The 26,894-nt window shown below is 31.3% G+C and overlaps 3 protein-coding genes across 3 annotated transcripts in view; 1 reads left to right on the top strand and 2 right to left on the bottom strand.

Annotated features, from left to right (window-relative positions):
• Positions 1–8,954: 8,954 nt before the first annotated feature.
• Positions 8,955–22,819, bottom strand: LOC105365608 (angiomotin-like protein 1). The gene is made up of 13 exons (XM_011503822.1): positions 22,560–22,819; positions 19,713–19,827; positions 19,345–19,526; positions 18,995–19,257; positions 18,706–18,901; positions 18,311–18,594; positions 17,699–18,099; positions 16,958–17,103; positions 14,759–15,084; positions 14,257–14,391; positions 13,994–14,175; positions 13,557–13,711; positions 8,955–10,074 (listed from the first exon to the last, which is right to left on the bottom strand). Exons 2-13 carry the CDS (start codon positions 19,801–19,803, stop codon positions 9,163–9,165), a joined length of 3,273 nt encoding a protein of 1,090 aa, XP_011502124.1. The 5' UTR covers positions 19,804–19,827; positions 22,560–22,819; the 3' UTR covers positions 8,955–9,162.
• Positions 22,820–24,718: 1,899 nt separating this feature from the next.
• On the top strand, positions 24,719–25,684 carry LOC105365606 (heat shock protein 67B2). Its single transcript, XM_011503821.1, has 4 exons — positions 24,719–24,946; positions 25,062–25,265; positions 25,342–25,504; positions 25,578–25,684. Exons 1-4 carry the CDS (start codon positions 24,763–24,765, stop codon positions 25,630–25,632), a joined length of 606 nt encoding a protein of 201 aa, XP_011502123.1. The 5' UTR covers positions 24,719–24,762; the 3' UTR covers positions 25,633–25,684.
• Positions 25,685–25,872: 188 nt separating this feature from the next.
• LOC105365605 (UPF0396 protein CG6066) overlaps positions 25,873–26,894 on the bottom strand; it is a 1,171-nt gene continuing 149 nt past the window's right edge. Inside the window, exons 1-4 of the mRNA XM_011503820.1 lie at positions 26,855–26,894; positions 26,699–26,786; positions 26,239–26,630; positions 25,873–26,076 (exon numbers count right to left, since the gene is read on the bottom strand). The exon at positions 26,855–26,894 is cut by the window's right edge and continues 149 nt beyond it. Of these exons, the coding sequence (XP_011502122.1) occupies positions 25,899–26,076; positions 26,239–26,630; positions 26,699–26,786; positions 26,855–26,894 (698 nt within the window). The 3' untranslated portion in view covers positions 25,873–25,898. The remainder of the gene's footprint in view (positions 26,077–26,238; positions 26,631–26,698; positions 26,787–26,854) is intronic.

Below are 26,894 nucleotides of genomic sequence, written 5' to 3'. Positions count from 1 at the left end.
TTATATTTGCACTTTCATTTTCAAGACTATCAACGCATATCTTAGAAACGATAATAATTTTATAACATAATTTTGAAAATTTTAAAATATAAATTTTTAAATTTGTTTTTAATCTATCTTGTTCGATTAAACATAAACAATGTAAGGCGATAAAAAATGTATATTTAATACATATATATTCTTATTCTTAATTTATTTGTGTTTTATGATACCTTTTAAATCTATATGCAGGTAAATATAAATTTTCAATCAATATTATGCATTAACAGAATATAAAACTACGTATAATATCTTATGTTAATATATTTTTCTGTAATAAATCGTATATATAAAAAATATAAAACATGATTTCTAAGAATTTAAAAAAAAAAGACTGTGCATATCCTATATTATTCAATCAAAAGAATTTTGTTAAGATTAAATAAAATTTAAGACATTGATCTAAGATAATCTATGATATATGGTATTATTCTTGAAGAATTTCTTCTAAATTGTACAGAATAATTTGGATATGAAGGATAAGTGTAGTATCATTGTGATTAAATTAACACTTACCATACTTGGCAATGATAAAAAATCATCATAGCATAATTCACAATTTCGATAAAAGAATAAAATATTCGTTGAACAAAAAATTCATTTTGTATTATTAAACATGTTTAAAATAGATTATCAATATTCTATTGATAATGATGTACTCCTGATTCAATTGAGTATCAAAATTTATAAAAATATAAATAATAATGAGTCGTTGCCTATATATACATTATATCTATACAATCAGGATGAAAATGAAGCTACCTATTAAATTTATGAAATTTTATTATATTATATTATATTATAATATTCTTACGCATCTATTAAATCATTTCTCATATACGTAAGATTCTTATATTTTTAAGCTTAACGTATAGAAAATTAAAGTAATAGAAATTAAAAAATACATGAACACGAATTAAAATATTTCAAATTGATTGAATAACAATGAAGTATGTCCCAAAATATAATAGGCTCAAATTTTATATCCTATGATACAATTTGTTTATCAATATATACAATTTGTTATTTAAATTCTTTGCTACTGATTATTATCGCGTAATTATGAAGAAAAAAGAACATAAAAAGAGTAATAGTGTCAATACAAAACAATAAGGAAACAATGTGACATAAGATTTATTTCGTATAATGTTTAGATAAATGTATGAACATGAGTAACTATTAAGAAATGTTGCGAAACAACTCATAAAAAACTAAAAAATTAAAAAACAATTTTACTATTTTATTTTATTGTAGATGAACATAATATTAATTTACATGTATTATAGCTATAAATTAAATTAATTACAATAAAGATTATCTATTATCAACAATAAAATCCTCGAATCTTACATCAATTATTAATATGCATAAATAATATATTAAAAATTATATATAAAATCTTAAAATATCAAAGATATTAAAACAATAGGAATATTATTTTAACATTAAGGTTTTTTTTCAATGAATTGTATCATATATTAATAAGTTATATAAGCCAATAAAAATATTAAAAATGCGTTTTTAAAGTTCATATTTGTTTGGGTAATATGAATAAATCTACCTTTTAAAACAAAACTTAATAGGAGCAAACCAATAAAAGAATAAACCAAGCAGAGAATATATTATACAATTAATATTTTTTAAATTGCTCATGAAATTAAAAATAATACTTAGTTTAATAAACCTACTATATATTTAAAATAAACCTACTATTATTTAAATAAAGTTTTTGAAAACCTAACATAAAAAGCAGTATACCTGAAAAAGAAAAAATTATCTTATTACATATTGGGAAATAAATAAAAGATTAGGAATTTGATTATTATTAAATTTTTATTTCATACGTTTTCACTGAAAACCAGCCAACTACCAATGTGTTTTTAATTCAAAGCTTCATTCCTATTGGAATGATGAAATTCCGGTTAGTAAAGAGCTCGTATAGATACATTAGAGCTTCATTGTGAAAAAAAAAAATTAATATTTTGTTTCTCGATACTCGCTTACTCTGACTATTTTCTAGCCTGACGATTCGTTATCTCGTTTAATTCATTTTTACTTTTTCTGCATTAAGAGAAAAGAACAATCGAGCCATCTCTGTTCATGTGACCACAATTGAGACACTCACAGAATGAAATCACATCATACGTTTGAAAAAATAAAACAATAAGATCGTTTAGTATAGCCATACATAATATATGAATACATTTAATTATTTAAAAACGTTACACAAATATAAATCATGCTATTTCTTTCTCTTAAGGCGTTTTTTAAATTCAACATTACGCTCACAGTACTTTGTAAGTACATGCTCGTATATTTTTAACAAATTTTATATAATTAACCGTTGATTTGATAAAACCTTTTATTTTTAATATAATAATGCATACCTTATCAAAGATACTTCAAATTAATTCATTAATCAACTATACAACCATTATTTAATTATCTATGCATTTTAAGTTTCCAACGAACGAATAATACTATTGACATTTTGAAAAATTATAATTATACAAAATAGTTGTATTTAATCGCAACGCACATTTACATATTTACGTAGCGGCTGTATCAAAAATAGAGAGCAAACGACTCGCGACACTAAACGTGTCGCACCCATTTTATTCGAGAATCGCATCACACAAATGAATAACTTGCAAATTCTCAATAAATATGACTTTCGAGGGTTTAACGGGTGCGCTATACGCGTAAGGCGCAGAAATATTATAGGAACAATATTTGGATACGACGTATAGCTCCCAGAGGAGCGTATTAAATATCGGAGACGCATCTTTGGTGAACGCAGCACCGAGAAAACGGAAGCTTCACGTTAGAAAATGCGATGTTTGTTACATTATTGCTTTATTTTACTCACTCGTTTAAGTAAGTAGGTACTTAGTATTTCTATATTTGTTAAAAATGCCGGGTAGAAGATCAGATTCAAAATTTTTACATATAAATTATCGCCATCTTATGTAAAAAGTATCGAGGAAAATTTTATGTTTTGAAATTGTTGTACATTTTTATCGCTTAAATTGTTATACGTATTTATCCATTGTTCAATTTAGAATTGAAAACATATATGTTAGTAAATGGAAAATCCTCGCTTATACACATAAACCTGATACGCAGGGAATGTTTGTTTATTATGTTTCAATTTTTCTTCCACTGTGAATTTTAAATTAACGCATTCTCAGTCGCACGATAGAGATAAGTAAAATGATAAATCAGTAACATTAAAATAAAGTTGGAAGCCTCCTTTTTCCGTGCATTTTGGTATTCTTGCATATAAATTATGAATCATGGTAGATATAGAAAAAGTAAGGAAAAACCGATTGTATATTCTTTATACAAAACAGACTTTGACGGGCGACGGATAAATCTTCGTCGATAAAAATGAAAATATCTGTCTTATTCGTCATTACTTGCATTAAACAGCAAGTGAAGGAAGGGGAGAGATGGGAAGAATATTTATTACCACATAAATTTACTCATATCGTTAAATTGCTGATGTATGTTAATTAATCGTCGGTTTGACGGGCCTTATCGCCGATTTCAATTCATTTCGACGGGCTTTTGCGATAAAATTTTACCCTAATTAGCTGTTATACGAGCGACTCTTTAGTAAAAAGTTAAGATAATCAAGACAAAAACTGAATACAACCTTCCATAATTTCTGGACATTATTCGAATCCCTTCAACTTTATTCTAAGCAAGCGCACAAATGCTAGCCAATTTTTGTAAATATCTCTAATTACAAAAGATATTAAAACTCGGAATTCTTAAAACGAATAAATCGTCAAACTACCGTAAAATTTATTATGATAGCTGAATTTGAGGCTTTGTTGTGTGACGTAAGATATTAAGAAATTCGCCTCATTACACTGGTGTTGGAATGTAATAAAAACAGTTCTTAATATTTGAATACTATTATGAGCTCATAAAATTGCATTTGAAAATGCATGATGTGAAATTAAGACCAAAATAAGTAGATGCATGGACGCAGTGAAAAATTTTTTACGTAATCAATCCAACGTTAAAACTAACTATTTGGCAAAAAATGATTACAAATTTGAGAATTAAACAAAAAGAGCCATTACTTTTTTTATGTCAACTCAAATGGGAAACAATTGAATCATTTTGATTTATTAGCTGACATTAACATAAATCTAAGAGATCAAAATCATAATATTATTTACGATATACGCTATATTCCATCGAATAGTAAAAAAAAAAGTGTTTTGAAAATAAGCTTTTTAAAGAAAAAAAAATTCATATTAGTGTATTATGTTTCGGATTCACAGAAAGAAATATGTATAGAGTTTAATGTAGATAGGTTGAATAAAATAAAAACTCGAACAGATATTGCATTAAATTTTATGAAATTTATGAAATCTTTTTGTTCAATGATTTAACACAACTCATCCACTATTAGAATACTCCTAGTAGTACCAACCATTTTTTTTGTTTTTTTTTTTTGTTTGTTTGTTCTAAACTATAATAATGAATATAAAAGTTTGATTCAGCAGATATTTCAGAGCGTATCTTAGAATATTATGGAACTTTCACACCGGCAGGCGACTTGATTTTACAAATTATTTCAAATATTTAATCAAACATTGAATACAAAAATGTAAAAAAAAAAAAAAAAAATTAGACGCACTGGTTAATGAAGACAAATTTCAATTAAATACAAAAACACTGAAATTTGTTATAAATTATTCACCACCTAAAATTATAAATCGGCGTAAGAAACTTTTAAATACGACCTAGTGGTATAAAAACTTTTAGAAAAAGTGTCTTCGCTTATGAGGTTTCAATGCTTATATTACAAAGCCATATATTTAATAAAATATTCGGAATTCAAAATCGGAGAAAGTAAATTCCTCATACAAAACTTAAACCGACAATAAAGGGTACGCAACAACTTCGCTTATCGGAATGTTATTTCAACGTTATCGTGCGTGAAAATCTCACAATACCGAGTGCCACAATGAAATTTCAGCCCTGTATCGAAGGATTGTATATGATATTTGTATATGTAATTGATAGTCACTGATCATAGTGATTTAAAATGAGTTTAATTAAATTTACACAGTGCATCAGAAAAGCTAGCGAGATGGGCCTTAAAATTAAAGTTAGGTCTATATCATCAATTTTCTTCGAATTAGAGCGCTAATTACTCACGTAATATGTAAATATGACGGTTGTAAAAATTAATGTGATATGTTGAATTTGAAGATTCTGTCAATAAGTGGTTTCGTCAGCACTTGGAGAAAGTTTTACAATACAAAATTTTTAGATATAATTGTAACATATCAGTGTGCGATAAAAAAATAATCGGACGATACTAATATGTCCTAATATGAAATTGAAATAAACGATTGTGGACGAACGAGTCTAGGAAATTGTACAAATTGTCAAAATATTTGGTACGAATATTAAAATGGACCAACGGTTGGACATCTTATCTGGTGCAAAAATATTTCTCGCGGCCAATGTGACCTGCCGTCACACGCGGAAGTATGTATAATTTACCAGTGGGCGCACATTCATTGACAGGTCCAGTAGTCTATGAAATGCAACAGGATCGAGTGATTGTGTCAAGTAATAGCTCGAAATATTACGTGTCCTTCGGCTAATAGTACCGAATGTATATTGATCTTCGAGGATCTATTTAATACATTCATGAAGTGTGTAACGATTCGAAGACAATTGCTAAGTCGATAACAAAATTTCTAAATGTCCGAAGGAAACAGTATTCTAAAATCTATGAAAATAATAAGCGAAACATTATTACTGGACAAAGGAACATAATTTAATATTAATTTTAGTAAGAGGAGTCCGAGTCTGTTTTGTAGGAATTTAATCTGCATTTGTAAACTTGTTATGAAAAAAATTCGCTTCGTGCAGGATATTTTTCTCTACAAGTTATAACAATAAGGGAAAAACGAAACATAAATAAAACATTAAACACTATGCATCACAATGAATATTACATCGGGAAATGATTATACAATCATCTTTAAGATGACTGTGATATAACAGCCTATTGCGAGAAATGTTTTTTTTTCATTGTTTTTGCAATATTGCTCTTAAAAACAACGAAGTATAATATTAACTCAAATGAAATTATATCGCTGACAAAAACAATACGATGCATTAAATTATCTGGTTTCTTGATTTACATAATTTATTCGTAAAGAAAATTGATTAAACAATTTATTAAGTGGATTAAAATTATAATTATTGGAAAATGAATTATGGTTCGAGACATGTATAAAAAAGCTTAATAAATTTGTGTAAGAAACATAAAAGTAAAAATAAATTAATAAATAAATATATATATATATATATATATATATATATATATACTCTAAGTTAGCTGTTACAACACAACCAACGTAAAGTTGTTGCCGATCATAAAATTTTTATCGTATTTTAATTTGTTATTCAATGTAAAATTTGAGTTTGGCTGCACTGAATTCATTTAATATTAAAGCAAATGCAAGATTATCAATATGGATCACCTAGTGCGCTGCGTCAAAAAAAATATAAGTTCCAAGGACTTGATATTTTTTTCTTTAATTTTTCATTCGTTTCGCGACTTAATTAAAAATCGCACATTTATAATATGCATTCTCGCCAATACAACTTAAAACTAATTAAATAAAATAGTTATGAAAGAAAAAAATAATATGAAATGAGAATGAAGTTAGGTCCAATTCACAATTATGATACTATGCTACATAAGAATAAAAATATTATCATTGTGCTTCTTTTTCTATTAGTTATTTAAAATCTTTCGGTATTCTGAAAATTTTCATTTGTTTCAACTATTATTCAGTAACTGTACTATTATTCAGTAACTTCAGTAAATTATTCAACTAACAGCTTTTAATAACGATACATCCGAAATACGGTTTCATTTAATTTTTATTTTTTTTTATTTTTTATTTTTTATTTATTTTTTTTTTGTTTTAATATAGGCATGATAAAATAAATATAATTATTATATTATTAAAAGCAATCTACTTGTAACTGATGTATAGTTAAAATAAGTTTTTCTTTATACTTTGGTGTCGGTCAAATATCGAAGTGACTCGTTTCTCGTAAATGAGAATTAAAAACTTTTCAAAAGTTACAATATGAAGAGGAAAGCCCAGATTAGTCCATCACGTATTAACAGTTTTTTTTTTGTCGGAACCTTTTCTTGCTTTTTTATTTTCAGTCTTATCAAGAATCTATACTAATTTTCATTAAGAGCACTTGTACTGCTCCGTGTATTGTGTTTTTTATATATTTTGATTCAAATGAATTGTAAGGCATCATATGTGCTATTTTTATTTTTGCATCTTCTTATTTATAAAAATGATATAGAATAGAATTTATAAAAAAATTTGTACAACGGTTTTCACTTAAAAACAGTGGATCATGTCGTTTCGTGCATGTAATTGGGTATAAAAAATATTTCTTCGTATTAATTGTATTAAAACAATGTTTTTTGATTACTGCGGCAATTAGTGAAATATCTTTCTCATAGAAAATGATGAAATGTGCAATTATTAAGTAAACCTTCCGAAATATCGGATATCGAATGTTTATCAACACAATAAAATCAATTGTTTAATATGAAGATACAAATTTTATGTAACTAAATTGTGTAAAATCTGTATGAAAAATCTATCGAGATAAATATATGATAATTTACTTTGGAAATCACTAGAAATAATTTGGTATAATAAACTAACTAAAATTTATATTCACAGCCAATAGTTCATTTAATATGAAAAATTTTTACGGTATTACATTGTCTAATAATTTATATTCATTAATATTACGGATACTATTTAAATAATTGCGTTGAACGTAACTTACAAAAAAAAAAAAAATTTGACAACAATGTAGTATAAAAATATTTGAAGTATGTTAATATTAATTTAATGAAAAATCATAAAAATTATAAATAATTATATTGTAAAAAGTTTTGACAAGTTGAACACGGAGTTAAAACTAGAAACAAAAAGTTTATTGTTTAGGATTCTAGAATGAGATGATATAGAAAGGAAATGCTTCCTCAAGCATCAAGTAGATTATGAAATGACAATATTACAATCAATCATGATAAACTCATAAAATCGAAGAACAATCTTGAAAAACAAATCTCATCAATATGGAAGAATTTAAAACATTATAAACTCAATATCAAATTTCACACATTAAAAGAATCAATATCAGATATTACGTGAGGTTTACTTATCACATGGACTTACGGTCATTCACCCAATTGCAAAAATAGTTTATTGACTGTAAAGGCGACAAGACTCAACATAAAAAACTGTTGAAGGCACTTATCAATCACCGACGGGCCTTCGTATACAATCAGTCATAAAACAAAATAAAAACAAAACAAAAACAAAAAAGATCTCATCCTTTAAAAACGCTTCCTGTGCTCATTTCCTTGCTGCGAGTTTTACTTTGGTAATGACTAGGTCATACTATATATCGCTACATACGATAGGTTATTAAGAGTACGTACGTATTTGCATACGATCGTCCCTTCTCACGGGGATCCATATTATGGTGTGCACTTTAATTATCTCAATGCCGATCTAAACGTAGTTGACAAAGTATTGTACTTGGTCAGAACAAAATGATCCGTACATGAAAATATCAGGTACGAGGAAAAGAATGATAAAATCACGGTTCTCTCCGAGACCGTGTAGCATGTAGCACGTGACTCGAACGAGTACGCGCAATTTAATATCAATCGTGACGACAGTGTCAGTAACGAAATTGACGCCAAGTATATCCTTGATACTGGCTCAATACGAGATACCCTCGTATTCTTCGTTTAAGATAAAGAGAAAAAAAAAGAAAAGAAAAAGGAAAGAAAAAACTTTGTAGGGAGAGGGTGAGAGACTTTTTACCAAATGTTCTCTTCTAAGCCCAACACGGGAAGCAAATCCCACTTGCAAGTAACACAAACCGTTCGTTGTCTGGTATGAGGATAATCTAGCTACTCCTCGTGAGTCTTCAGGCACAATCTTCAAAATCTTCGCGGCAAGCCACACGTGCATCCCCCGCAATTAAATACGAAAAGGAGCAACAAGAGTGTCTCGAGCTACCTCAAAACTGGATCCTGTAGTTACTCGGCCGTGGGATGGATCTGTTGTTTGCCTTGAGCATAGTTGGCGGTGGGGGCTGGAGGGAAGCGGTGGAGACCTCGCTCTTGGTGCTCATGATACTGCCGGTGCTCTGGCCCCTCGAGGATGAGGTCGAGGACTCGTGGGACTTGCGCGGCTGCTTGGCGTCCCCGTCGCTGAGCCTCCCGTACTCGAGGCCGATCCTCCGCGACGGCGGCGGTATGAGCGACCTCGCCTGCGTCTCTCGACGCTTCACCTCCAAGCCGCCACCGGTCTTCTCCCCCAGCCGTTCGTACTCGAGCATCTTCTTATGGCCCCCTACGATACTCTCCGAGGACTTTTTGCGTCGCAACACTTTTGCCCCGTCGAAGCGCCCGTACTCGAGAGTGCAATTGCCCGAGTCTCGAGTGGCGGCCACTGCCGCGGCTACCTTCAGCTGGGGCTCCAGGCCCGGATCGGACTTCTTGCGCGTCTCCGAGTCGCTCAGGCGACAATAGCGTGAGTTCTGGGACTTGAGAGAGCGCGGAGGCCGCGGCAAGGAACTCGGGGGCAGGCTGCCGGCCCTCCGGGGCTCCGTGGCATTCGTAGCCGAGTGGTTTGGTTGTTCCTGCATGCGCTGACGCTGGGAGCTTCGACCCTGCTTCTCGAGCAGCATCATGTCCTCGGGTTTGCCGTCCGAGAGCCGGCTTTTAAAGCGCGACGCGGCCGCGGCGAACTCGAGGATGCTCGAGGCCGCCTCGGAGTTCGCCGGAGAGTCGTCGAGGAGACGACTCTTGCTGGATGCGGTGCTCGAGCCGCCCGAGGACTCTACACCCGCCAGTAGTGGCTTGGGTATTTTTCCTTTTCGCGACGAAGCGCCTGGATTAGAGAATCCTGGAAAACAGCAAAGTGCCCGCTGAAAACAGAAGAAGAGAGACGCCCCGATACACGGCTGCCGGACAAATAGGAATAGGGAGGACAAGGTTGGCCTTGTGCTCTCAGGCTCGATACTCTCTCTTCTTCTGGTCTCGGGTGTGCACGGGATATTGTCGCGGCACACGGGAGAGGCGAGGGAAGAGAGGGTTAGTGGCACGCCACACACACACGCCAGAGTGCATGCGCACGCGGGATATTGGTGAAGGAATTTGAATTGATTTTGAGATAGGATCAAGAGCTACTGATCTTGTTATTACAAGATATTCGTGGCTACTGTATAAATAATTACGTGAACTGACCCAAAACCTTTACTAGCGGATCTTATCAGCAGCCATTGTCACAAAATGATCATAATTGTTCATTGATTTGTTATATAATCTCATTCGTAGTATATATAATTAATGTAACATTATCAATTATTAAAAATGAATTGCGAGCCTGAACGGCAACTGTATTCTATTTGAAACGTTGAAACAGTAAAAATTAATGTTTTTTTTTTTAATTAGTTCATTTGTACAGTTCTTGTTATCAGATTTTATAATGTCCCACGTACATAATAACAATTAGCTCTTTAAAACTTAAATCGTTACAATTCAAAAAGAAAACATATATTTGGTAGCTATGTCCTTATCTAATCAAGGTATGATAGGATTCATCATGTGTAAGGTGTTTATGTATAAACATTTTTTTATATTATTCTCTTTAGTAGATATAAATTACAAATCGCTTACAAATTAAAAATCTTTCGAATGAATCCTGTTACGATATAATGATATCCAAAATAAGAAAATAATGTAGAATATTAAATTAAACTTTAAGAATAAAAAACTTACATAAATGTAGAATATATATGCATATATTACATATAATGACTATTCTACAAAAAAAGTATTTTATTCTTATATCGAATCTATTTTCATAATGAAAACGTCATTGTTTAATGAAGAAATTTAGAAAATATGCAATAAAATTTTTTTTAAAATAGTGAAAAATTAATTCTAAGTTTTTAATCTATAGATTGAGATTTCATGATAATAAATCAATGCAATATTTAATTACTATTATTTTGAGTAGTGCTGATAAATTTAAAAGGAGAATTAAGTAACTCGGTAGAGCAACATTTTCAAAACTTGCTAATCATCTACTAAAAAGATTTTTAAAAATATTTACAAAATTTTATGAAAGTGATCAGGATTTAGTAGGATAATTTTAGGTTAGCAAGTATTTTCAATTCAAAATCAATTTTACGTAATGCCAGTTATGTGTTATATTTAACAAGTCTCACTAATATGATATGAATGGTTGTGATTAGTGATAGAATTAAAAAAAATAATAAAAAAACAAACAAACATCAGTAATATGCTAATGTCTGCTAAGAAGAATAAGAACACTGAGAGAATTTAAGAGATTATGGCATAAAGATTTTCAAAAGTTTTAACCAAAAACTTTAGTTAGAATATATATCAATATATATCTATATATATATATATATATATATACTGATCACTTACAAAGTTTTCAGTTAAATTAATTAAAAGATAATGAGTAATTAAATTTAACCTTAAAGTTATATTTAAAATTCTCATTGAAATATTACAAGAAAAATTGTGAGGATTTCTTTTATTTGACAATAATTATCTTTCATTAAAATCATAAAGGAACAAATAATAAATAATAATTTAACATTTTTCTATATAACTTTATTCTGTCGTTTATTCTTCGAAAAGAAATTATAAATTTCTGTAAATTCAATTTTTTAAGAGTCAATAATTAAAATTACTTCTCTAATTATATTTGTATATATAAAAATTAGATAAATTATATCAAATATATAAAAATACTAATTCATTAACGACGATATAAAAATACGATTATAATTAACAACTTTGAATAGCTAAACTTAAATTTTATGCAACGGGTGTATCCAAGTTGCTACGAGAAACGTGAGTATGTGTGTGCAGCAGCGGACTAACGCGACGCGCTCTATCTCCCCTCGCTCTCGCTTGCCCGAATTTCTCTAAGAACTTCATCTCCTCGAGCCCAGCAATGGGAGTCTTAGTCGCTTTCCCTAACAACCGAACTCTTCGTAATTCGTATAATGCGTACTTTAACTGCACTCTTCCTGACTTCTGGATCACGAATTTTGACAGGATTCCACTTCTCCTTGCTTATCCCTTTCGTTACGCCACGCGCATTACGTCACGTCCCCCCCCCCTCATCCTTCGCATTACAACCGTATTCAAGTATAACTGCGATCTACATTTAATTAAGCGAAAGTTATATACAGATTTTCTATTAATTTCGCGTATTACTATGGTAAATACATTGAAGCCAGCAAAATAGTATAACCGACTTACGAGATAGACTAGCTATATGTTAGTTATAAGGTTTGTGCGATTTATAAATTAATTATAAGCGTATCATCTAATTATAATTGTCAATATAGCTACAATAAGTTATGCATAGACGCGGTCTGAACTAATGTCATGTAGTAATGATTATATTTTCATAAAGAAATATATTATTAGTTTATAGTTGCCTTTACTATGATAGTTTACCCGCTACCCTTAGACATACGAGGGCATATATATTAGAGCCGAAAGACAAGGGGAGGTAAAATCGTTACAGTTATATAGCTAATTAATAAATATAATCGGTTTCCAATAAATTACTTTTCCCAGCTATAAGAAAATCTTAAAAATTATTGTTATAAAATATATCTATCTTTGAAAATAGTTATAATAAAAAATATACTTATATAATTGATTATACATTTTAATTAAAGTAACTAAAAAAGCTTGTAAAATGTATAAAAATCGCAGTACAAGATAAAACATTTTAATTATTTGTGGCAATAAATTTTCATAAAAATTCTCTCAGTGGATGAATGGCAAAATTAAATAAAAACGCACAAACTATTGAAAATCTAGGAGAAAAATAAAAGAAAAAAAAATCAAATCAAGATCGTGAACAGTTAACATAAATGTTTTTGTGCAAATTTAATTGTTATATACATGTATTAAAAGTTCGTTTATTATTAGTCAATACAATATACGTTTACTGTTCTCGATTCACTTTTTGTTTTATCTATGCACACAACACAAACGCAGTGATACCTTTGACTGCATGACCTGTTATTGTTTTGAGATCTGCTGCAGCTATAATTCGCAAGTAACACGAAAATTCGCTTCTTTGTTTCCAAAAATAAGAATAATCAATTTACCCTTTACGAATTCTACTCCAGCCACATTTTTTTCAGATTTAAGCATTTAAAGAAGGTATCTTTAAGCTATTATATATTGTAAACAGAAAAAAATTAATTTATATTTACGTTTGCAGACAAAATTTACGTGGCTTGTATGAAAACATTTATATCTGAATATACATATAGATGAACGATGACTGTAACCTACAGTTCACGCGATGAAACAGTGAGTGCTACGCAGTAGAAATTCTTCCTACCTTGCTGAGTAACTGTGAATCTAGTTCTTTGAGCTGATCGTCAAGACTTTTATTGGTTTGTTCAAAACTTCCTTGTTTCCTATATTTATAACTGTCCGAGACACCATATGATGCCGTACTACCATAAGCACTGCTACTACCCAAGACACTACTCACTGTAAAATACATATTATTACTTTTAAAGACTTGATAATTTATAATTAAAATTTAAATGTTCATTATCATTACTCACAATATAATATATGGAATCATTTGCGTATTTACAAAAAAAAAAAAAAAACTATAAGGAACTGATTTCTTTATAAGTATGTATCTTTATATTAAATAAGGCTTACATTACGTAATTTAAAATAAAAATAAAAAGGAATCTTACAATCACAATAAATTATCACATATTACGGTTTTTAGTTTTATATATTACAGTAATAATTACTTACCAAGTTCAGGAGTACTAGTAAGAGTTGTATGATGGTCTGCCGATGTGCTGGAATGTGAAGAGTGAGCCGCTGGATAACTACCGACACCGCTGCTACTACTGCTGTCCTTATCATAGGTGTGCTTTTGAAGCACTCGAATCATGGCATCTCTTTCAGCTAATTTCGATTCCAAGTCTTTCATTCTACGGAAAAAATTATCAAATCCTTTAATATTAGTCCCAATTGGAAGAAGTAAATCACTTGAGGTTCTGACAATTAATTACCTGGATTCGAGATCTGCTAATTTTTTTTGCGCCGCGTGTACCTCATCCATGTGTCGCATCTTTTCCGAACGAGCTTCGGCAATCAATTTTTCTGCATCTTGACTCGTTTTCTCAAGAGCAGCAATTTTTGCATCCCTTCAAAATAATCATAGTCTACTTTATCGACTTGTAACAAAATATTCTAAATTCAGCATTTCAACTTCATGACTCAATATTTTCAAAGAATTTATGAAGGAAAATGTTATTGTAATGATTAAAAGTGCAATTTTTTAATTTAAATTAACTATAAAAATATAAAATTTATATAAATGAAAAAAAAAATAGCTCCATGCTTGGTCGATCTATTTGAACATAAAAAAAGGACTTGGACACGTTTTCAAACATCAATTTTTAATAACAAAAGGTCATAAAGGAATGATTTAAATTTATTTGTTTGCATAAGTATGTTTGACATTTCGCTGAAAATATCACTTCACGGTGAATAAATATCAACTTGGCTTACTTTGGAAGGCTGGCAGCATCTATGGCAGCTTGGCGCAGAGCACTTTCTTCAAGATAGCGCTGCTCCCATTTGGCTACGTCACCTTCGAGCGACATAATTTTCTCATCACGCTCGCGTAGCTTCCTCTTCAGATCAGTTATTGTCTCACCGTTGGACGATAAGTCATAACAATTAGCCCCGTTGCCGCCACCCTCCCGCAATTCGCGCTCGAGTTGTCCTCTCAGTTGGCGCTCTGTTTCTTCGCGTCTATCGCTAGACGCTTGGAGTGAAGAAAGAGCGCGTTGTAGTTGTCCCACTCGCTCCACGTACACTTGCTTCTTTCGGCACTGAAATTGCAAGTACATCGTTAATTTTCTTCTAGTTGTCTAAGAAATTTAAAGACAGAGCATTCCTCGTAATAATGAACACTGAAAACAATTATAAAAGTTTTTTTTTAAGTATTCTTTTGATTTCTATAGAGAGTTGAGAGAGAGAGAAAAAGACAACTATTTTTTCACACTACTTCTTTTTTAAAAGACAATAATAATGCAAGTAATATACATGGTCCAACAATTACGCGATATTGGGCTAAAAAGTGAATACGATATAGCTAACAGGAAATAACATTTTGTAGATATCTTTTTAAATACCGTATGGTTAAAATATCGTAATGGGAACATAAAATTAAGCTAATTAATGTAATATAAGCAAAATGAAAACAATATTGAATATGATTTTTAGTTAAGCAATAATCTAATTATATCTTAAATTTATAATTGGGTCGATTTTATTTAAGTTTACCACACAAATTGGTGAAAAAGTACGATTACCATTGCCATAAAGGTGGCTGTTTTGACTAAAATAATTAAACAAATATATAAGTTTAATTTTCGTTCGTTTGTAGCACTTGCTTGTAAAAAAGGTATGCTTTAATGGGATTTCTGCTTCACCAATTGCTACTTTTAGTCGAATATTAGTAAAATTAGTCATTTAAGGAAAGCTTTTGTGTATTTGTAAATTTTTCTAAATTTATTACTTGTGAACTCCATTGTTATATACATTACTGATATTGACTACGAGCTTACCTACAAAAATATTACAGTACAATTATTCCATTTCTACGATTAATGTTCCGATTAAAAGTTTATAACTTTCTACAACTTTTATATCCGTAAAACTGTTTTAAATTCACCAAATCAACTGTAGACGGTTATTTGTGAGCTATTATTGGATTCAAAAATACAATTTTTTGCCAAAAAGAAAGCAGCTTAATAAATACGATTTTCTTTGTTAATCGATTGCTTTTTACAATTATTATCTTACTACCAAACTTAATATCAGATGATAAACATTTGTAAATAAAATGATATAAATAAAAATAAAATTTAATTTAATTTAGACTATTTAAAAATTTAACAAAATTTTGCTTTTAAATATTTGCAATTAATAAAATTTAACAATTTACTGGATACGGATAATGCGTGGACAAGAAAATTCCTGGGTAGAATTATGAAAATGTTTCTGCTTGCATATCTCAACGAATTGCATCAAGCAATACAGTTTTGGTATGTATACTAAATGTATACTAAATGAATAATAAAGATGAAACGATTATTAAGTTGCGATAGATATAAAACCACTTTTACTACCGACAAGAGACATAATGACTGTATCTATATTATTTCTCGACCAATCTTCAAATAATTGTCATCGCTCAAGATAAAAAAATAAGAAAAAATAACTACAAGATCTCGCCTGTGTGCTTATATCTTTAGGAGCAAGTAGCTTCCGTACGAATAATAGGTGACGACAATGGATAACTAAATCATAAGATAATTTTAAAACTAGTAAATAAAATCCAAATACCAGGACAATTATATATAAGTTTTTAATATGAATAATAAAAAGAAAATATAAGCTATTATGTAGTACGCTTCTATCATAAACTATGATCATCTCATTTATATGTAATTCAGCATCTACTGCCTACTAGTAATAATTGAAATGCAATAGCCGTTAAATTCATACCTCCATTCAAAGTTGTTAAGCGCTAAATTCAACGAATAGCTATTGTAATAAATTCAGAATTGTTTATATATCTGCATTTGTAAGAATAATAAATTGAAATCATGTGAAAATAATTATTAAAAAATTACACATTTTCTGTAATGTCGGTAATGTACAACATCTATAAAATAATATGAATAAGATTAAACTTACTTCTTCTTCCAAACGTACTACATTGCCTTGGGCATTAGTCAGAGCTGTATCTAAAATATCGATATGTGTACGTTGCTCTTGTAAAGTCGCTCGTTGTGCAGCTAATTCGATTTCTTGTCGTTCCTTGGCTGCCGCTAATTCCTTGGCTAAAATATAAGATAGATAGACCAAATATAAGTTTATTATTTACAAAATGAAAAATATATGTTATAAGTAGCATGCTAACACCAAGTAGCTAGTAACATACATGATTGGTAATGTCAGATTCATCATTGAACATAATAATAATGAATCATTATACATTCCATATATATATATATATATATATATATATATATATATATTTGTTAACTTATTTATTCTTTACAAAAATTAAATAATTTTATATTCGTTTGATTACAATACATTACAATTATATAATTTTTATATTTAAAAATAATATTTGTATCTTATGAAAATTTTCTTAGGTTATTTCAATTTTATTTTAACGATTTTTAGTTGTTCAAATTTTAATTTTATTGGAATACACGATTAATTTATCAAAGTGTAAACTATAAAATGTAATTATCGTAAAATGAATACTTCTTTTATAATGTATACTCTGATTAGTGTAATAAAATGTGAAAAGATTGAGTTAAAGTTGTAGTCATATATATAACATTAAAAGTTCTTAAATATACATTTGGTAGAAAACAGAATTTTTTTTCTTATTATAAGTTTGTTTCATCAATGTTTAAATACTTTGAGTGATAAGCTGCCCAATAAATAACTCCTTTTGTGTGAGTTCTTTTCTCATTGATTCAACGGTAAGTGGGCTCTCGGTGCGGGAAGAAAGCAAATCGATTTGATCCCTAAGAGCACGATTAAGTTCAGTCAAACGTCTGCAATCACTTTGTAGCCTGAGACGTGCCGCACGTTCCAATTTTTCTCGACGCTCGCATGATGTAACAAGCTCTTCATGAGCACGGTGTACTTTTGTAATTTCTTGTTCTAATTGTTGTGATTTTGCAACTTTTTTATAGCACCTTTCTAATTCAAGTTTCAAAGCACTATTTTCTTGAATGAGGATCTGAACCATTTCTGAAGTAGGCCAAATTTCACCAGTCGTCGTTTCAAACTCTTCCCTACCCTTTGTTTGTGGTCTGAAATGACAAATTCTTAGAATTAATTTTTAAGATATGTATTTGTCGTTACTATAAAACATGAAAGATAAACATGTATTATAAATATGAATTCATAATTACACATTGGATTTCAATAAACTGTCCTAGTATTATTCTTTTTCATAAATAATTAACTATATAACACAGAAAAATTGAATAAAATTAAACAATAAGCATAAACATTTATTACCGTGGAGACGTTGTTCGTGGATCATAACTGTCGATATCAGTTTTACTGAGCCTGGATAGATCAGGCTGAGACCTGGATAATGTCAACTTTTCAGTCGGTCCTAGTAATCTGTGTTTATTTTTCATTGGCAATAAAGTTGTTGAATAATTAGGTGGTGGTCTATCTTCGAATTCGTTTTGTTTTCCTCTATCGCCTTCTCGCATCCTCATATCTATACTATTATCATTACTTGTAAGTTTGCTGTAGGAAGGCACTTTGACCTCTTTTGCGAGATGTTTTAAGACCTAAATAAAAACAAAAAATATATAAAATGCACATTTAGAAAATATATATATATATATATATATATATTAAAACTATTTGTCACGTAACTGTAGATAAGTTAATCTACGAACCTGGGATTGACTAAGATAATCGTCAGGAATATCAGTGATCTCTTGACAGCCACTGTTACCTGTTTGTTCATATAAATGATCATCGTGTGGTAAACTGGATAAAGATTGAATCGTAGGACTGTTTGAATGGCCTTTGCCTCCACTTTCACAGTACAAATAACCCATATCACCGTGCTCCCTTACCACACCAGATAATCTAACAGCAATCATCGTTGGCAACAAAATTTGATACAAGTTATTTTATATTAATATTTAGTTGAATTATATCGATTGAATAATTTTTTTATACCTTGATGATGGAGTCCATGAATTTTCTTCATTAGCATTATGAATAATAAGTGTATTATACGAACTGGTGGATACATCAAGACTACTCCTGTTGGATCCAACACTGGTACGATTGCTAAGATTATCTTTTAGACTGTTTCTATTTGAACCGTTGATACTATCTTTTAAACTATTTCTATTTGAACCATTTAAACTTTCTTTTAAGCTGTTTCTATTCGAGCCATTTATATTTTCCTTCAGACTATTTCTGTTTAGCAGATTTCCCTGAAAATTTATTAATATACATATTTTAATAAATGCGCCTAATTTGAAGGATATTTAATATTATTTAATAATATAAAGAAATTTTACCTGAATGTTGGGTATATTTTCTTTATGACTCGATGATCTTGTGGGGCTATGTTGCTGATTTTCTTGTCCTTGTGGTTCTTGTCGAGCTGTATGTCTTATAACATATCGTTCTTCGTTACTTAAATTTTCATTCGAAGTGGAAACATCTGTATCACTACCACTTAAACTTTGTGGTAAACCTCCTAACATATTCAATAAAATTATTACTTTTGATTTTATATATAAATGCACATAATTATAAATATTATTTTGTCTAATGAATTAATATGTACGCGTATCTTTTAATATTTATGAGAAACTTGTAAAAAATAAATGTGCTTTGTATTTTAAAAGCAAATGATATAAAAACGAATTTAATATCATTCTACCTTGATTTGATAACTGTTTTCTTTGTATATTACTATTTGCAAAAGGAAGAAATCGTCCAGTTTGCTGAAGAGAACTCATGACTTTATGCATTCATTTAAATAATATTTCTCGAATCTGCAATGAATAGAAAAAAAATTTCATTAATATAAGATTTTCTAATTAATATAGAGCTGCAATGACATAATGGTTATGGGAAAAAAATTATTATTATTATAAAAATTATTGAATTTATTATTCGATACGAACAAGCCTCAACCAGCTTTAAAATTTAAATTCTTTATTTAAGCTTATAATTACATCACTCGATCTGTAATAAGTATAATGAACTGAAAATAAATTTTCTCAGCACAGATAAGCAGATGTATTATCTTAACGCCTTTTTTTATTCAAATATTTGTTTTGAAAATTCCAAAACAAAACTCGTGTTTTACATACTGCTTATCTACAAATGATAACAAGTGTTAGTAAAAACAATATTGTATATATCATTGAATATTTGGTTTTATTTATGATAACAAAATTACTTTTAATTAACATCTCGTATGTTCAAAGTGCCAAGACAAATAAACTTACACATGTGATCATCCTGTTTTTAACTAAACACAATTTTAAAATATACCAAACCTTTCAGTTCTATGAATATACATACAAAAGTAAGAAAATTTCTATTATTTGGATGAACTCAAGCAATGCACTTTATATTACATATGCATCTTTTAAAACATTTAAATGATTGATTATAAATTTACGTTTAAACACATTACCAATTTAATTAAACTATTGATAGACACAACAATTGCAATAGTTAAATTAAATTAAAAATTGATAGACACAACATTTCAATAGTACAGATTAATTCCAGAGACCTTGAATATGTTTTAATATATTCAAGGTACTTTGAAACGGCTTTTATTCGTCACATTTGGCTTGGGTATTTAAGTAATTATGCGACCCACGTGGAAATCATTTTCATAATTTAAACTAAAAAAATCATAAATATCTTCTCTTACGACTGTGACAAGCGGATAATCGCGAAATATTTGTGCATTTTTAAGATCCCAACTCAATTAGTATATCAGTTTAAAATGCAAACATTGAAAATAAACTTATCTAATCTAATTGTGTAATTTATCTAAGAACAGATTATTCCTAATCGAATCGATAAGTTGTTAATAATAATTATACAATTATACTCGCGTATATAATTACGTAGACATTATAAATGCATCCTCGATCAACTGCTAAAAAATATTTTTGCTGACCTTCGGTCTACGATCGTCAAAGGAAAAGCATGGGGGGAGTATCGTCAAATTACCGCTCTTAATATTGAATTTTCCGAATTCCTAAACACCTTTGGTATTGAATCGTATTGGAAAAAAAAAAAAACTAGTATCGGCGTACGACAGATAAATCAAGTAAAGAGGCAGCATGGAGAAGTAGGAGGAGTCTGAAAACATTTTGATTTTAGAACGAGTAGAAAACATATTGCTCTCCCTATCTTTCCAAGACTCTTTGTCGAGACAGGGCAGAGTCGCAGCTTCTCTCCATCAGTTAAACAGAGATATACGTACGCACGCGCACGTATGCGCATTCGGGCTAACGCAAGCATTATATATATACTGAGAGAGAGAGAGAGAGAGAGTGTATGTGTGAGAGAGCGCGCGCGTAAGGGGGAGAGAGTGAGACAGATGAACAGACTAACAGAGGACGGCGTACGATACTTGTTTGACTATATTGGCGCGAGAGAGAGACAGCGTGAGAAGGAACGGAGCAGCAGCTGCTGCTGCCCAGGAAGGGGAAGAGAGGCACGCGCGCGGCTGCAACAATCGGAGTCAGTGTCAACACTCTGGAATGTTGATAATCGGAAGATATCGGGCTTTTCCATCTCTCTCGGTCTCGCAATGCCGAGTTGCGAAACGCCTCTCGCGGGAATTTAATTTAATCGAGCTTTGCACCTTCCCGACTCGTTTCTGACCTCCTCCGCCGCGTCGCTGGGCCTTTAAAATCCTTGAAATACCTCCGCGCGATTTCCATTTTAATAATTGCAGACAATCTTTTACGCGGCCGTTATTAAGCCGCAAATTATTAAGCGGTTAGTTGCGCGTGGAGAAATTGGAGGGGCTGGGGGAGGGGTAGCTACTGAAGAACCGCGTGTCCGTTCGTTTTATTCTGGCTATATTTTGCGGGCCCGGCAAAGAAGAAATTAAAAGGACGGACGCTCATGAGAGCACAGGCAAACAAGAAAAGCCGAAAACAGCGATTGTCCCGATGTGAAAGGGTCAAAATAATGGGCTGAGATGTTGCATCGAAGAAAATATTCTTATATATATATATATATATATATATATATATATATATATATATATATATCCATAAACAAAAGCTAATCGTCGGAAAGCCAGGCTGGGAATGACCACGACGGCGGATCGCGGAGACGCGAGCAGAGGGACGCGCGCGCAACGCTCTCATGGACATGGAAAATTGAGGTTCGCGGGGCCTCTCTGTGGGCCTACAGAACAATGCCAAAGGAATATCTTATCCCTTGGTTTTTACGGATACGCTTTCGCATAAACGCTCGTGTGCACCTCCGTTCGCATACGTACGTGCATACATAAATTTGCTCATACGTGCGTATAATCGTGTATCGTGCGTGCATGCGTTTGTTCGTACGTATGTCCATCCGTCCATCCGTCCATCCATCCATCCGTTCGATCGTTCATCTGTCCGTCTACCCGTCCCTGCGTGCGTCCCAGCGTGCGTGCGTGCGCGTGTATGTGTGAATGCATGCGTACATACCTGCGCACGCTTTTACCAATAATGTGTGTATGTATCTAATTGTTACTCACGCGATCCGAGGAGAAATTGCGAGGATGCGGCGATGTGTCCGCGTGCCCAAGATGCACCAACGACCCTAACCGTGCTGCAGTACTCGCGTTTCGGATGCGGCTGCGGGCTTCGGGGGGGATAAGAACTTTTTTAATATGCTCTCGAACTCCCGAACTCCTCCGCGCACACAAGAAATAAAAATCCCTCCTGCTTGTCGCATTCCTCGGCAGAGGGCACAGACGTCGAGCACCAGACCGAAGGCTCTCCGTCCTCTCCGCCGCGCTCGTTATGTGGAGCAAGTGGGGGAGCGTATGAACGAGGGACAGAGAGAGAGAGAGAGAGAGAGAGAGAGAGAGAGAGAGTGAGAGAGAGAGGGACCCGGAGATACGTCCGCGCAATAGATGATTTCGTCGAAGGGGAAGGGAGTCGTGGGCATGCTCGCGTTGCCGGAGTGAGAGGCAGTGGGAGTAGGAGGAGGGTTAAGAGACGAGTCGCAGCGCCGCGGCCGGCGTACGGAGGCAGCGCTGGAGTCCGCAGCGACCGTTTGTCTCGCTCGAGCGGACGTTCCTAATGACCCTAGCGGTCGTGGCCCGTGATTCGGGAGATTTGTCATTGTTTGGCTGCTGAAATTACGATGATTTCGATAAGCCCGCCGCAACGCCGACGATTCTCACGAACTCTTCTGCCCTTGTCTGCGCGCTAATAGCCGGCTGTGTACCAACGACAAATAAATGTCCGAAGTAGGCGAGAGACAGCGAGCCATCGGTAAAGTGACGGTCGCGGGGAGGAGGAGGAGGAGGAGGAGGATATAAGAGTATTATTTGGTCTCGACCCGCTTGAGATAGCAATGCGCGCGACGGGAGAAAATGTAGAGTGGGCGGGCAGGCGCGTATAGACGAGCGTCATGGCAATGCGTAAGGTATAATGAAATTGGATAGAGCGGGATGAGCGTTGGGCAGAGAGTGATAAACAAGTCGGAAAGATCGCAAAAAGCGATTTTTTAAATATACATATATTATTAGGGAATATCGGGATTTTTATATGACATATGATTTTTACCGTCTTTACGTCTTCGAGGGCTTATAATGTTTAGCACAAGGCGACAAGGATCTTATGCGACTAAGCATTATAAAAGAAACTGTCTGTACATGTCGCACACCTCGTGGTGTGTGAGATTATCGAGCGGAAAGCAAAATTAGTAAGGAATTTGAAAAGAAATAAGGTGTGACAGGTACTAAAGAATACCATACTTGATTTCCTAAAGTAAATTTATACACATGTATATACATTATGGCCTAATGTTGGTCTAATTATTTCGGATGAGCTTATAATAATGAATGAAATCAAATACTATAAAGATTAATTGGCTTATTATCAAATTTTATACCCATCAAATACATAAATTGATAAATTTAGTAATACATATCAGGCTGTAGCGATTGTCAAATAACGTCTTACTTTTCACACAAGCTAATAAATGTAGCAAAATCTTGAATTGAAATTGATTTCCATATTAACAATGTATTTGCATTTGTTATACAATATGTGTAAAAGTCGATAGGAATTAAACATATTTAGTCAATAATATGCATGCGATACGCTAATAATAAATATAAACGCACGTTTACCGTTGCTGTTAGTATTATGAGATTCATACAATTTACAATTTATTGAACAATAAAATTTATTGGAAAAATATGCGAGAAACAAAAAAAAAACCTTTCCAAACAGATATCACAATATTGATTTTATACATACAATTTACAAATATATTTGTTGATCGTCGTCATGATTTGATAAAAAGTCGTAAAATAAAATTTTTCGTAAAAAATACGCGCAGACTTTTAACGCGTGTTTTCTTTTATGAAATTATAGCAATGATAATTCTCGTTTTAGAGTTTTAATAATAATTAAAAATTGTCTGCGATTAATTATCAAAATTGTTAACGGCTTGATGCCTTTGTGGTATCAATTTTACTAATTACTTTAAAGTAATTAACAATACTTTTCAATTTTATACAATACGTGTATATATATGCCCATGCAGTTGTGTACTTGGGAATGTATTTGGTAAAATGTTTATTACCAAAAATACATTAGATGAATTTTTCAAATTTTTAAGACTAGAGGATAATTTATTTCAAATTTTTTTTTTTTTGTCTTTTCCCGATTATAAATAGTTATGTCATTGAATAGTAAGTAGTTGGAGATCAAATATCATAAATGTTTGAAGAGATGATTGTTGCAAACAAATCGGTAATTTCTTTATTGAATTCTGCCTATCGTTTTAAAGTAGGGCAACAATTGCAAACTTTGCCGTCATTTACTAAATTCCTGACTCCTAAAGATTCACATTCTTGTATTTCAATAAATTGCTATCAGCAACAAAATTACATAACCTCACTAGGTAAGTAGAAGATATAGAACAAATATAACATTCTACGAGTCATTATTTTTTATTTAGAAGTATTGATATTATAATTATTTGTTTCATAATATATCTTTGTCTGTTATGCTTTAAGACAAAAACATGCATTGTCTTATAAATAGAAATAAAACATCCATTTTATCAAAGGCAATGAGTGAGCAAAGCAGCGAAAATCTTCATGTCAATTATTATGACATTGTTAAAGCGCAAAAAGATGAAAATATTTTAATTATTGATGTAAGAGAAAATTATGAAATAGAAGAAACAGGAAAATTGCCAGGAAGTGTTCATATTCCAAGTAAGTTTTCTTTTTAAGATAGAATCAATACTTTTCAATAAATTAGTTTGTTATAAAATTATAAATTCTATTTTAGTGCATGAAGTGACAAATTCATTACTAAGTCTTACGAATAAAGAATTTGAAAAGAAATTCAATCGACAAAAACCTGTACATGATACTAAAATTATTTTGAGCTGCAAATCTGGTCGAAGAAGTGCAATGACACAATTGGATGTACAAAAATTAGGATATAAAAAGTATAATTTTAAATTGATATTGGATGATTATTTTTTTTTATTTTAAATTATTGATATATTCTGTCTCTTTTAGTGTACATAATTACTTGGGAGGATGGCTTGATTGGGAAAGTCATCAAAAAAATTAAGCGATACATAAAAGCCTAAAAAAATTAAATATTAATTATTATGTATAAAACAATTATTTATTTTTTATAATGTACAATTATTACAATGTATTTATAAGGTATTTTGAGTTTATTTACATATTGTATTGTTTAAAATAAATTAGAATTAAAGCAAATATTCAAATATGTAGATTTTTTCATTAATAATTAATATACATAAAAATAACAGATATATTTTGAAATATCAAATATATTTGCTATTTCGATTTTTACATTGTAATAAATTTTTATTTTTTACTTTGCTCTTGAGCAAGTTTATGCGTTATCATTTCTCTAAATTGTCCTAATATAAGATTTTCTCTTTTCTGCCTCTCCTCTTTACTAAACATTGCAAGCGCTCTCTTTTCATCAGCTGAATAAATTTGATTTTCTTTACGAATACGTACAGCTTCCATGCGTCGGTGTCTTTTAAATGAAAAGTAAAGATAAAGAAAAATTAGAAAATTAATATTTAATTTTACCACAAATGTTGTCCTACTGTTATACCTAATTTTTTCTTCTTTAAGTAACTATATTGATAAATATACAGTCATATTATGAATAATTATTAACAATTTTTCGACATACCTACTACCACTCATTACGTATCCAACTGACTCGTACGAAGCAATTTCTTCAGACGTTAATCCAATTTCTCCTCTCCTAGGAATGCGTTTGCCTTCTGCAACGAAAGCAGCCATAGCAGCACCTTCTCCAGGCAATAAAGCTTTTCCAAAATCCTTAGCGGAAAGTGTAACATGTTGTTTTTGAACTGGTCCCACAACACCATCTTCCCCACTTTCATCAGAATTGGAATCTTTCTTAACTTTTGACTTAGCAATCAGAGCAGTTTTTTCAACCCACTGTTCCTCTTCGTCAGAACTACTGTCAGAACTACTACTCGAATACTTCTTTTTCTTCTTCTTCTTTTTCTTTTTTTCTTTTTTCATTTTTTTCTCTTTTTTTAACTTTTTACTTTTCTACAAGAGCAAATTAAAATGTGTTCATTCAAATATCTATACTACAAATAAGTGAATAAACTAAATACCTTCTTCTTTTCTTTTTTCTTCCGTTTTCTATTGCTAAAAATCTCTTTGTCCTTTAATTTATTAGACATTTCATCTTCTTCGTCGGTACTGTAAAAATAGACAGGATGTTGTTAAATTGTCAATTATTAATAATGCTAATTAAAAATTGAACTTACTCTTCTATGCGAGTTGGACTCTTTCTCCAAACTCTTTCAA

Source organism: Ceratosolen solmsi, unplaced genomic scaffold (genome assembly GCF_000503995.2).
Source record: "Ceratosolen solmsi marchali unplaced genomic scaffold, CerSol_1.0 scaffold48, whole genome shotgun sequence".
Classification (NCBI taxonomy): domain Eukaryota; kingdom Metazoa; phylum Arthropoda; class Insecta; order Hymenoptera; family Agaonidae; genus Ceratosolen; species Ceratosolen solmsi.
The sequence above is the reverse complement of the archived record's forward strand: the minus strand, read 5'-3'. Positions and strand labels throughout refer to the sequence as shown.

What these genes read in the sequence shown, in the direction of transcription:
- LOC105365606 (XM_011503821.1), top strand. Translation starts at nt 24,763, where the DNA reads ATGTTTGAAGAGATGATTGTTGCAAACAAATCGGTAATTTCTTTATTG. An exon ending in AAATTACATAACCTCACTAG is followed by an intron (nt 24,947 to 25,061) that starts GTAAGTAGAAGA and finishes TTATGCTTTAAG; the next exon opens with ACAAAAACATGCATTGTCTT. An exon ending in CAAAAATTAGGATATAAAAA is followed by an intron (nt 25,505 to 25,577) that starts GTATAATTTTAA and finishes TGTCTCTTTTAG; the next exon opens with TGTACATAATTACTTGGGAG.
- LOC105365608 (XM_011503822.1), bottom strand. Translation starts at nt 19,803, where the DNA reads ATGCATAAAGTCATGAGTTCTCTTCAGCAAACTGGACGATTTCTTCCT. An exon ending in AAAACAGTTATCAAATCAAG is followed by an intron (nt 19,527 to 19,712) that starts GTAGAATGATAT and finishes TGAATATGTTAG; the next exon opens with GAGGTTTACCACAAAGTTTA. An exon ending in TTAGCAGATCTCGAATCCAG is followed by an intron (nt 14,176 to 14,256) that starts GTAATTAATTGT and finishes TTTTTTCCGTAG; the next exon opens with AATGAAAGACTTGGAATCGA.